Raw genomic sequence first — 12,059 nt, forward strand, 5'->3', positions numbered from 1 at the left:
CCAATGCCTGAGCCAAATATCCACCTATATCTGTAATCTTGAAAGACCTTCACTGGCTCCCAGTATGTTTCTGAGCACAATTCAAAGTGTTGGTGCTGACCTTTAAAGCCCTAAACGGCCTCGGTCCAGTATACCTGAAGGAGCATCTCCACCTCCATCGTTCTGCCCGGACACTGAGGTCCAGCGCTGAGGGCCTTCTGGTGGTTCCCTCGCTGCGAAAAGCCAAGATACAGGGAACCAGGTAGAGGGCCTTCTCAGTAGTGGCACCCATCCTGTGGAATGCCCTCCCACCAGATGTCAAAGAAAAAAATAACTACAAAACTTTTAGAAGACATCTGAAGGAAGCCCTGTTTAGGGAAGCTTTTAATGTTTAATAGGTTATTGTATTTTAGTGTTTTGTTGGAAGCTGCCCAGAGTGGCTGAGGAAACCCAGCCAGATGGGCGGGGTATAAATAATAAATTATTACTATTATTATTATTAATAATAATCAATAAAGTTGTAGCCAATTCTAATCCAGGTCATTGTCTGCTTGAGTTGGGTGTGTGGGTGGCACTGCAAACAGCCCTGCAAAAAACTTCATGGTGAGTTCCCCACCCCCCTTTTCCCTAGGGAAAAAAAGCACTGATGTTGAACTATATGATGGTGCTAACTTACTGACCTAACTTAAGCAGGGCATTAGGGGGTTGGGTGCAGCGGAGTGAGCCCAACCCGGGAATTACCTTACACGTGCCAAACCCACCGCTTGCTTTCAAAAACAAACCCTGCCCACCTCGCCTCCCTCCTGCCACAGCTGACAGGTGCTCATCGGAGGCAAAAAAAGGAGGAGTGCATCGAAACCAAAACAACTCGCCAAGGTCAACCAAGGACCGAGTCGGCGGAACTGAGCTACATTTTATTTTATTTGTTTCCCTCCACAAAGAAACTTACGGAGCTGTCCTGCTGCGCCGGGCTCCTTCCCCACTCCGGCCCCCGCCAGTAGCCCCGGGGCCGCCGAGGCCGGCGGGGTGGGCGCCGTCGTCGTCGCCCCCCCTGCGCAGCCTCCCCCCTGGCGCTCGAAGTTGCCCGGGTTGGAGAAGTAATCCCTCAGGCGGGGCAGCTCCCGGCCGCTCTCTAGCAGCTCCGTGTGCAGCTCCAGCGCCGTCAGCACGAACTGGTCGCGCAGCAGCTGAGCCGCCAGGGCGTCCACGGGGACCCGAGGCGGCTCCTCGGCCTGCAGGGAGGAGGGAGGCGGCAAGGGCAGATGCTGCTGCTGCTGCTGCTGAAGGGGCGGCGGCGGCGGCGGCGGCGAAGAGCAGGCCGACGAAGGCAGCGGGAGCGGAGCGGCCGTTCCGCCGCCGGGGTCGCTGCTGCTGCTGCCTCCGCCACCGCCGGGCCGGGCCTCGTCGGGGTCCGACTCCTCGGAGTCGCTGAGGAAAGGGTTCACCCCAGCAGCGCCCGCCGCCGCCATCTTGGGAGCAGGGGAGGCGCCCCAAGCAGCGCTCCCCCCTCCCCCGACGGAGCCCCGTTACCACAGCAGCCGACGGCGCCCACCAACCGCCCGCCTCCTCCTCCTCCCTCCTCAGAGCTCACAGCTTCTTCCTGGTCTCGCCTCTCGCGAGAGTTGCCGCCCGGATGCTTCCGGTCTCCGGCGTCCTCGCCGAGCGGTATAGACTTTCGAAAGAAACAGAGGGGGCAGCTCGTCTGTTTTTCTGGGCAGACGAGAGGGTTCGTTTGGTCGGCGTGGGCGCTGTTCTCCTCTCCTTCCTCGTGGGGAGAAATCAGCAGCTCCTTGAAAACAACCACGAGCCCACGGAGGAAAAAAAAAAGCAAGGCTTTAGGGTTGCTCAGAAAAAGAAGAGGAAAAAAGGTAGAAGCAAATACATATTCATATCATATCTGTTTTAACTCGCTTGCCTGGACTACCTGACATGAGATTGCATCCTGCAATCTTATTTCAGGCGGTAGATACCCTTTTTTCTCAAAACAATGCAAAAAACCAAACAAAAAACCGAGGATGCAGAGACCGTGTTTGTTCCCCTTGTGTTGCATCGGTGTGACGGTGGTGGCCGGGATGCATTGTAGTCCATTATTATTATTATTATTTCTACATTGTAGGTCGGGCAGGTGAATGCTGCTTTTTTTTTTTTTTACAGCCCTGAAATGTCAGGACTGTGCTGAAGCGGAGACTGAGACGGGTAAAAAAAACAAAAATTCCAGCGTGTTTGTATTTAAATAAACGCAAGCTTTGGCTTGAGGTTTGAATCTCGGAAGGAATTTAATATTCAGCGGGGGAACAGGGAATGTGGCGGTTTAATTAGAATTACTTTTTGCAGCCATCACCACAAGCGCTGGTGTGTTTTATCCCTTCCTGGCCGAAATCCAGTGCGGAAATTAACCAGGTGCATATGAAGCCTTTTGGTTTCCGATCTGACAGTTGCACCAAACTGGGTTGCGGTCAACTTCAAACCCGCCCCATAGTTATGGGAGCGAGCAATAGCTTGGTTGCAAACCACTCTTTCTCCCAAAGTGCAAAACGGCTATTTCAAAAAACCCGAGCACGAGGTTTGTGAGAGTCGACGTGCGTTATACTCTTCACGTTTCTCTCTCTGGAGGCACAGGCGGTGGGCAGGATGTGCACACCTGTCCCACTGGGCTCTACCTGTGCATCATGAACATGCAAGATGCATGATTGACGGGGGAGGACACTTTTTCCCTCTTCCTCCTCCTCGCTCCCTTTCCCCGGGGATCTCGCGATGCCTTTCCCGAGGCCCTTTGACGCGCGCCGGGGTGCCTGGTAAGGGTGCAGAAGCGCCTGCTTCCGAACGTGTGAGTAGTGGAGGAGGTCGCGTGTCTGCGCGCGATACCCCGCGCCCCACCCCACTCGCAGGCGACCACGCTTTGGCTGGGGGTCGGATGTAAATGGGGCTTGTTCTCCTCGTTTCCGCATCTCCCCACCTCCCCACCCAGGAAACCCACTGATTCCTCAGACTCCCCCCTGACATCTCATGAAAGGCTGTTTGCCAGATGTTGCTGATGGGGGATGACGCCTCTTGCCAAACGAAGGATCCGGGCAGGGTCCTCTCTCCCATCACTGCCTGCTGTTGGGGGCTGGGGGATTGGGATCCTTTATCCCCTCTGAGAAAAACTGGTTCTCATCTGTAGCCTTTCTGGAATGTGTTTTGTGCGAGTTTGGTGGTTCCCTACTCGCCCACCCTCTCCCACCTTCGCCTCTGTCTTCTTGGAGCCCATGAATACTTTATCTCCTTTCTCGGGACCTCCACTCAGTTCTTTGCCCTCCATTTTCTCCCCTTTTCTGCTTCTTCTGCTTGCTCCCCAGTGCTTGTCATCCTCACCATTGCTAGCCACTGGTTGGGGGAGGGAAGAGTGTTTAGACAGTAGCAGACCTTGGGGTCAGTGGCGCCCTGTGGGGCCCCAAAATTCAGTATCCCCCCTACCTCTCACTTTCCATTCTGCAAAACAAAAAATTCCTTCCAGTAGCACCTTAAAGACCAACTAAGTTGTATCTGAAGAAGTGTGCATGCACACGAAAGCTCATACCTAGAACTAACTCAGTTGGTCTTTAAGGTGCTACTGGAAGGAATTTTTTTATTTTGTTTTGACCATGGCAGACCAACACGGCTACCTATCTGTAAGTTAGTTCTATTCTGCATCATGGTTGTGGCATCCCTGAGGTTCTGGGCCAAGTGCTACTGAACTGATTAAAGGTAAAGTGACCCCTGACCATTAGGTCCAGTCGTGACCGACTCTGGGGTTGTGGCGCTCATCTCGCTTTATTGGCCGAGGGAGCCGGCATACAGCTTCCGGGTCATGTGGCCAGCATGACTAAGCAGCTTCTGGTGAATCAGAGCAGGGCATGGAAAGATTGCACTCTCCTAAATCCACCTCTGGTTTAGATCTGCCGCATGAGGGGGTCTGAAGTATATATAAGACTACTCTGGAGGGCCCAGAACTTGGCGCACCCACCCCGCAGCTTTGAATACATCAGGGCTGCCATTTTGTGTCCTGGCAGAATAATAATAATAATAATAATAATAATAATAATTTACTTATATGCCACCCATCTGACTGGGTTGCCCCAGCCTCTCTGGGGCAAAATATAAAAACTCTAGCAAAATATAAAAACACAATAAGATATTAAGCACTCCTGTTAACAAAAGCTTTGTTCAAAGAACAGGGTTTTTTTAGCTGCAGTGGCTGCCAGCGGACTTTAAGGATCAAAACCTCATATTGTTCTGTGAACTGCCCTTTGATCTGTGAACCGCCCCAAGACCTCTGGGTATAGGGCAGTATATAAATCCAATAAATAATAATAATAATAATAATAAAAACCTCAGAGTAGTCTTATATATACTTCAAAGCAAAATAACCAAATAAATAAGAGCTTTAAGGGGAACAGAACTCACAGATCATGGAACACAGAATCACAGAATTGTAGAGTTGGAAGGGACTCTGAGGATCTCTGGTCCAACCCCCTGCAATGCAGGAATCGAAGACCTCTTGGCCCATGACCTTGGCATCATTAGCAGCATGCTCTAACACAGGAAACAGCTTTATACTAACTGAGACCATTGATCCATCTGGCCTAGCATTGTCCGCACAGACTGGCAGCAGCTATCCAGGCTTTCAGACGGGAAACATTCCCAGCCAGAGCTGCAGATGCCACTGTGGGATTGAACTTGGGAACTTCTACATGCAAGGCAGTTGCTCTACCACTGAACTATGGCCCTTCCCCAACTACACTATAGGGTAGAGTCTAAGGTTTTAGGCAATTAATAGAAAGCTTGAAATAGTAATGTTTGGACTACCTAAATGTTGGATGCTAATTTTTTAGAAAGCAATTTCTTAGCAACTGCATCCCCTAGTGGTTTTCAGTGCACACGGCAGTGTTTTCTGCACTGTTTGTATTCTATGAAGGAGACTGTTGGTAGAAATAAGTTAAGGGATATTCAGGTGGGTCAAGGCATCTGGAAGTCACTTAAATTGGAAATAGATTTATTTTTCACTCACCTGCCCAAACACCCCCTTTCCTCCTCCACCACCACCACATTACGTGAGCTCCCCCACAAGGAAAAACATGGAGAGCTCCACCCCAAGCTCATTTTCCCCCTTTGTATGATCTGGACTAGGGCAGATGGAAGAAAACAAGCAATGACTGTGGGCTGAGTTTCAAAGCAACTCTCTTCATTTGGTCTGGTGAGTATATTATCTTAACTGTACGATTATTGTCCTCAGCAGTTAAATCTCCCATCATAAAGTTATGGGAAGGCATGTGCAGAAGTGGTTACTTGAGATCCTGCGTCTAGCAGCAATTCCACTTGGGTTTCTCCCTCATAAAAAAAAAGACCAGCTTCACCAAGGTCTTGGTGTTCATCCCAACGCCACCTGTCTCTACCTAGCCACGCACCTCACCAAGCTTGGCACCTCACCTACTGTGATCAGCACCCTAGGAAAGCCTCAACCATCTTAATCTCCGAGACCATGTGGAAACCATTAGAAGGCCAGAGTCAAGGATCTTTGTATCCTACAACAGAGCCTTCACCAAGGGCTTAGGCCTAACACTCTGTAGAGGCAAGCAGTGGCAGTCTTCCGTGTTGCAACACCAAGGATTCTTGAACTCACACTCTCATGCAAAACAGAGGGGACAGCAAGGTTCAGTACTCCCATAACTACAAATCTTTGCACTTTCCACAAGGACGGGGTGGTGTTTTTGTGCTAACACTTCCTTCGTCCCTAAAGTAAATTCTCCATAGGGCTCAGTAACGGGACCTTCAGTCTTTTTTTTGCCCCAGATCTCTGCATTCGTGGGACAACTCTGGCACAGCCTAGTCATACACAGGGCTCTGAAAGACTATCCTGTCAGAACAGAGATTCTTGGCCTCTTTGACTCCATCCTTGTGTCGTCTTCTCCCACTTCTCTAGGAAAGGCAGCCTCTTCCTTTGTCAGCTGGTGGATTAAGGCATGCATTGCCCAGGCCTAGGAAGCATAGCACCTGCCCACTCTCCAGCATATCACAGCCCACTTTACCCTGTCCACAAACACATATATTGCAGATGTTTGCAAGGCCACTTGGTCCTCAGCCCTCCACACTACCAATTAGATCTTATGTCCCTTAGCTGATGGTTCCATTGGGAGATAAGTGCCACACAACATTCTCTCCTCAGAGGAACACAGTCATCCAGTTTCATCTTGTTTTCGTGTGTGTGGAGGTGGTGCCTTTATGCTTGGCCATGGATGCAACAGAAAGCAAAACTAGAGGAAAAGAATAGAAAATCTTTCAAATTTCTTAGCTCTGCCTTTGGCGTGTCCCAGCCATACAACCTGTAACATCCCTGTCCTAACCTAGAAGGTCCATTCATGGTTAGTGTTCGATATTCCTTTTTAATCTGCGGCTTTATGGACCTTTTCAGCCAGATATTGTTTCAGTCTTAGCTGAATTCAGAGTTGTGCTAATGAGAATAACTTCCAGGCCTTGCTATGCCCTGTTATCAGGGGTGCCTCAGAGGCGGAGTTGAATATCCCACCCTGCCATCTAAGAAGTGTAGCAGGAAGTTAAAAAGAGTCTTAAGACGCTTTGTGACCTGCAAGCCAGGACAGCAGATAATCATATTTATCCCTTCAAGATTTTGCATAGGGATTGCTGGTGCAGAGAATTAACTTGACAATAAAACGTTCAATTCTCGGGGGGGCGGGGAGGGGAGCTTCTTGCCTTAGGTTTGCTTCTGCATTGCTGAGCCACATTTACATCTTAAAGCAGATGACATTTGTTATTGTAATGTACAAAATGCTCATTAAAAATCTTGACTGTATGGTAATTTTAAACAGATGAACAAGTTACCAAAACACATTTAAATGGGAAAGCCTATGGAAATTATGTCTTATAAACTGCATTATACGACAGATTATTTGGATCATGCAAATTTGTTCATGCTCGTTTACCTAATCAAAGGCGGGGGGGGGGGGGAAGACCACATGATTATGCCTAGAACATTGCGGGGAGTGGGGGAAGTAGCAGTGGTACAGAATTTTAATGTTGTTGAAATGATCTGTATATGATGATGAAAGAAAGTAAATGAAAGTATTATTCTAGCTCAAAACTTGGTTAACATACAGGGGCGTCCTTAGTGCTGAACAGTATGGTTGTGTCAACTTGATAGTTTTCCATAAAACTATTCCTGTTTTCAATTTATTTATGGATGAATTGTTTTCATATCTCTCTGACAGTCTAAATTAAATACTACAGAATACATTTTTTATTTAAAAAAATCCTGTCAGCTGAAAGAATAGCTGCTAATCATACCCCTTTGTAATACACGTGCCATGACACATGCTTACTGAAAACGCATTTTCATTAGATTCTCTTAAATTATATACAACAGGCATATAATGCTCACTGGAGCACGCTCCTTTTGAAAGAAATGACTAAAGTATTTTTACTGCCATTCCTTGACGCTTTTAAATATACTTGTACACCAGCATAACATAGTCAGCTAAATAACACTTTGTATATGTTTCTCCGAATATTGAAAGCATAAATAGGAATAGGAAACAAATGGTTGCATATTTCATAAATATTTATATTTAGTTTTTTTTCTCTATTTTTTAAAAATAAAAGACAATCTCAGCATCCCAAGTATTGTGAGTTTTAAATGTTCAAAGAGCGGCAGTGTTGGATATGGTGGCTTTGGGGGGAAATAGGTCTGCATTTTGCCTCATTATGTTGACATTTCCATTCATCTTGGAGGACCTGATTCAGCAAAGGACTATAGGTTCTATAGCAGGCACAAATCTTCTTAGGCAATAGATTGGCCTATAAGCAGTGGTGTCCAAACTTTTTTCAAAGAGGGCCAGATTTGATGAAGTGAAGGGCCACGGGGGCCAACCAAAGTTGTTGACCTTTATTTAGGATTGAAGTTATTGAGTTTTTAAAAGGATCTTACCTATAAACTGCCACAGGGGCCGGATTAAACCAATCAGCAGGCCGGATTAGGCCCCCGAAACGGACTTTGGACATGCCTGGCCTATATAAATGAAAGAAATAGAAGAAAGAAGTACTCCTGTCAGGGAGTAATAGAATTGCCCGGGTAGAAGTGTCTTCTTCATACAACTTTCTTTGCTCTGTTGCTATCTCTCTCTCTCTCTCTCTCTCTCTCTCTCTCTCTCTCTTTCTCTCGCTCTTAAGTTAAATATTTTGCAAGGAATGGTGGTATGTACAATGGGGATTCAAGTCCACTGGCTGCATTCAAACATCCCACTGACGTTCACATGTGAATGAGCCTTCTCTTTTCCTATGCTTGCACATTCTATCTTTCTGCCTTCTTATGCAGCTGGGAGGAATTCAGAAGCTTCTCACTGTGCTTCTGTTTAACTGTGTCCTGCCATGTTGTCCGAACCCAGCAAACTACAGTGGTGCCTCGGGTTACAGACGCATAAGGTTACAGACGCTTCAGGTTACAGACTCCGCTAACCCAGAAATAGTACCTCGGGTTAAGAACTTTGCTTCAGGATGAGAACAGAAATTGAGCGGCGGCGGCATGGCAGCAGCGGGAGGCCCCATTAGCTAAAGTGGTGCTTCAGGTTAAGAACAGTTTCAGGTTAAGTACGGACCTCCGGAACGAATTAAGTACTTAACCCGAGGTACCACTGTATGGCTAATGTTAACGAGAGTTAGCTTAAACAAGCCACCTGCAGTAGTCGCAATGTTAAGTTTGGTTAGTTTCAATTGCGATTTCTGAAGCTGGGCTTGTTTAGATTAATCATAGTTATTGCGAACCACAGTTCTGTATTCGGATGACATAGCAAGCTGTTGTTAACCAAAAGAGAAAGTGAAAGCTTCCCAATCCCTGTTTCCAGCCATGCAGGAGGAAGTGAGGCTGGGGGAGTGTATGAGCTCATTCATATCTTGCAGGAAATGCAGCCGATGGATCTTGGACTGGTGATTTGAGAGAGATTAACTGGGTATATACAGCTTGGGTGCCTCCACCCAGCTCTGACCCAAGGTTGATGTGGCTGATTTGCTTGCAGATGGGGTTAAGTTCCACACCAGCCTTACTGAATACATTTCTCGCATAACAATGTAGTGGCTATGACTCTCTCTAGAACATAAAGAGAGGTAAAAAAAGGTAAAGGACCCCTGGACGGTTAAGTCCAGTCAAATGCAAATATGGGGTTGCGGCGCTCATCTCGCTTTCAGGCCAAGGGAGCTGGCATTTGTCTACAGACAGCTTTCCGGGTTATGCGGCCAGCATGGCTAAACCGCTTCTGGTGCAACAGAACACCGTGACAGAAACCAGAGCTTACGGAAACACCGTTTACCTTCCTGCCACAGCAGTACCTATTTATCTACTTGCACTGGCGTGCTTTTGAGCTGCTAGGTCAGCAGGCTATGGCATTTCTCTCGACTTTGCATCACCCCAAAACTAGACCATTGAGAAACAAGCCAAAGATAGTCTAAAGATAACAGATCTGAGTTATGAAGCTTTGACAGGCTTGATGTCACCACCTGTCACAGTGGGGCACATGCCAGACTTCAGAGCCTTCTGTAACTAATGCCAGGCAGAAGGAAAACAGATGCAACCATCATTATCTTCATATTCCCAGAATATCTCTGCATCCAGCGATGTCAGGATCCAGAGACATTCTGGGCAAATGAAGATAGAGGCTGCAGCCCCTTTGCCCAGCAGTTTACTTTATAGCTCTGGGCTGAGTGTTTGTCCCCACCACTGTCTATGCTGCCAACACCGGTAAACTCATTTTGGGAGGGCCCCCTGGGGAGTACAAGTTGAGAGCACCTTGCCTGGCATCACCCCAGCCCTGAGCTTGGAGAAGAGTGGGGCGAAAAGATCAATTAAACAATCAATTGATTTTTTGAAAAAGAAATCTTATCTATGAAACTGAAGAATGCACAAAACGTAGAATCAGATGCAGACTTTGAATGCAGCAAACTATCGCTTGCCTCACCTGTAACTGTTTTGCTCTTTTAGTGCTGGACAACCCATCACCATGAATATGCAGATCTTTGTAGCGACTGGTCTCCTGGTACATTGTGTGTTCCTGATTTCTATTTTTGACATTTACTTCACCTCTCCTCTGGTCCACGGCATGACTCCCCATCAGACTCCCTTGCCACCACCTGCGCAGCGCTTAGTACTTTTTGTTGCCGATGGTCTGCGTGCAGATTCGCTTTATGAAGTGGATGACCATGGCATTTCTAATGCTCCTTACCTTAGGTATGTTCCTCTTGTTATGATACTCCCCTAATCCTTCGAGATTATTATTTTTTAAAAAAATCTCATTAGCTATGGGACACGGATTTTGCACTGCTGCGCCCGAATTTTGCAACTAGAAAAGGTTATTTCTGCCATTTAAAAATGTGACTTGACCAATAAGACACTTCATATACTTGGTTATCCAGTAGTCGTTCTTATTTTAAATATTTTAAATAGCGCCAGTTACTTCCTTGTAAGATTTTTCCCCACCCCTATTTTATCTTAATCCCAACTTTTTAAGGGATCAGTGAAGGATGTGATAACCTCCCCAACGCCGGGCACATTGTGATTTGTATTGTGAAACTGTAAAAATCCGTGTAACATTTAATTAGAGTTTTTCTCTAGGAAAAGCGATAGAATCTTATAGTTTTAGAAATGGTGATTGTTGAATGTGTGGAAGTTCATTCCTTAAACTAAGCAGTGGGACCACTGTTTGTTCTTTTTCCTTTTGAGCCTTACAGGCATGGATTTGGTTTTTAAAAACTGCATGCGTTACCACTGTGTCTTATTTCCAGGAATATCATGTTAACCAAAGGCAGCTGGGGAGTATCTCATACTCACGTTCCAACAGAGTCAAGACCTGGCCATGTCGCTCTCATAGCTGGATTTTATGAAGATGTCAGTGCTGTTGCAAGAGGTAGGCTGATTATCCATAAAATATTTTGTTTGGATGAACAGGCTGAGCTTTAGAATATTTGGCCACTAACTATAAAATTATAATAACTTGTATCATAAGGTAAATTAACTTGTACCAAAAAGTATCAGTGGAGGATTGGTAGTGTCTCCTGACCAATGTGTGTTGTAGGGTATGGGGTCAGAGGTCCTCCCAATTTGGGCCAATTCTTTCAGCATACCCCTTACTATAGCCCATACTGTGTAAGATGTCCTCTGACCCTTTGGAAATGATTTTTGGTGGGTGGGTGTGTCAGTCTTTCATTCTATGGACTTTCCTGAGTTATCTTATTTTTGGATCCAGGCCTATACCCCCAAGCTCTGTAAATTTGAAAGTCTCAAATGTGAGAGTGAGATTTGTACTTTGTTACCAGGTCTCTGATTAGCGTTATGGTCACTCAAACTTTGTTTTGGCATAGTAGACAGTTGGCATATATCTGTTATTCTTCCGTTTTCTACGTGGTGCGAGAAAGTTATGGAAGCTTTTGTCCGCACTATTTGCCTAGGCTGAACTGTAATTAGTATCATTTTGAAGGCTAGTTTTCAAGGTTCATTGGCTACCTGAAACAATGAACAGTGACAACATTCATGCCTGTCTACTGAGAAGGTAATCCCATTGGGGACTTATTCCTTGTGTATAGGATTGCAACTTTTAACCATTATCAGTTTTGCATAGGTATTTGGGAATGAGCGGAGTTTAGTCTTCAGGGTCTGAGAAAAGGCAAACAAAATTTGGTTTGCTGTTTAAAGTATTTCATTGGGAAGCAAGATGCAAAGTACTTGGCGCATTGGACTTTCTGTGAGATTTACAATGGTATTTAAGTGGGTAACAGTGGTACTCCAGTTATTTGTGGAATATGTTGACATAAACCGCTTTGGACATATCCTGCGCTCTTAGGAACTGCTTCATACATGAAAATCTACTCATGCAACTTCTGTTTTGGACAGGTTGCATGTATACTGTAAGATGCAATGTCTGTATGTTTGCGTATTTTTCTGACTGTGTTATGTGTTGGAATGCTGAAGCCAATTGTCGTTTCCTTTTTTTTTTAAGATACAAATTAGCTTACATTTACTAAATAACACACAACACCAACTGACTTCCCTTCATCTCGGTTTC

General features: G+C 46.1%; 2 protein-coding genes across 8 annotated transcripts in view; one reads left to right on the plus strand and one right to left on the minus strand.

Moving 5' to 3' along the window:
* The window catches only part of RELCH (RAB11 binding and LisH domain, coiled-coil and HEAT repeat containing), a 63,086-nt gene extending 61,531 nt beyond the window's left edge, over window positions 1-1,555 (minus strand). For 3 of the 4 annotated variants that reach the window (XM_081872982.1, XM_081872981.1, XM_081872980.1), the window contains exon 1: window positions 929-1,552. In XM_081872982.1, the coding sequence (XP_081729108.1) occupies window positions 929-1,448 (520 nt within the window). In that variant the 5' untranslated portion in view covers window positions 1,449-1,552. Of the gene's footprint in view, window positions 1-928 lie in introns of all 4 variants that reach the window. The other variant, XR_014159126.1, reaches the window with a different exon arrangement.
* The window catches only part of PIGN (phosphatidylinositol glycan anchor biosynthesis class N), a 336,158-nt gene that overhangs the window by 240,789 nt on the left and 83,310 nt on the right, over window positions 1-12,059 (plus strand). The window contains exons 1-3 of one of the 4 annotated variants that reach the window (XM_081872992.1): window positions 1,652-1,847; window positions 9,983-10,228; window positions 10,783-10,904. In XM_081872992.1, coding sequence (XP_081729118.1) covers window positions 10,002-10,228; window positions 10,783-10,904 — 349 coding nt within the window. In that variant the 5' untranslated portion in view covers window positions 1,652-1,847; window positions 9,983-10,001. Of the gene's footprint in view, window positions 1-1,651; window positions 1,848-2,255; window positions 2,807-9,982; window positions 10,229-10,782; window positions 10,905-12,059 lie in introns of those variants that run through there. The other 3 variants (XM_081872990.1, XM_081872991.1, XM_081872989.1) reach the window with 3 other exon arrangements.

Source organism: Podarcis erhardii (genome assembly GCF_964252035.2).
Source record: "Podarcis erhardii genome assembly, chromosome: 8".
Lineage (NCBI taxonomy): Eukaryota > Metazoa > Chordata > Lepidosauria > Squamata > Lacertidae > Podarcis > Podarcis erhardii.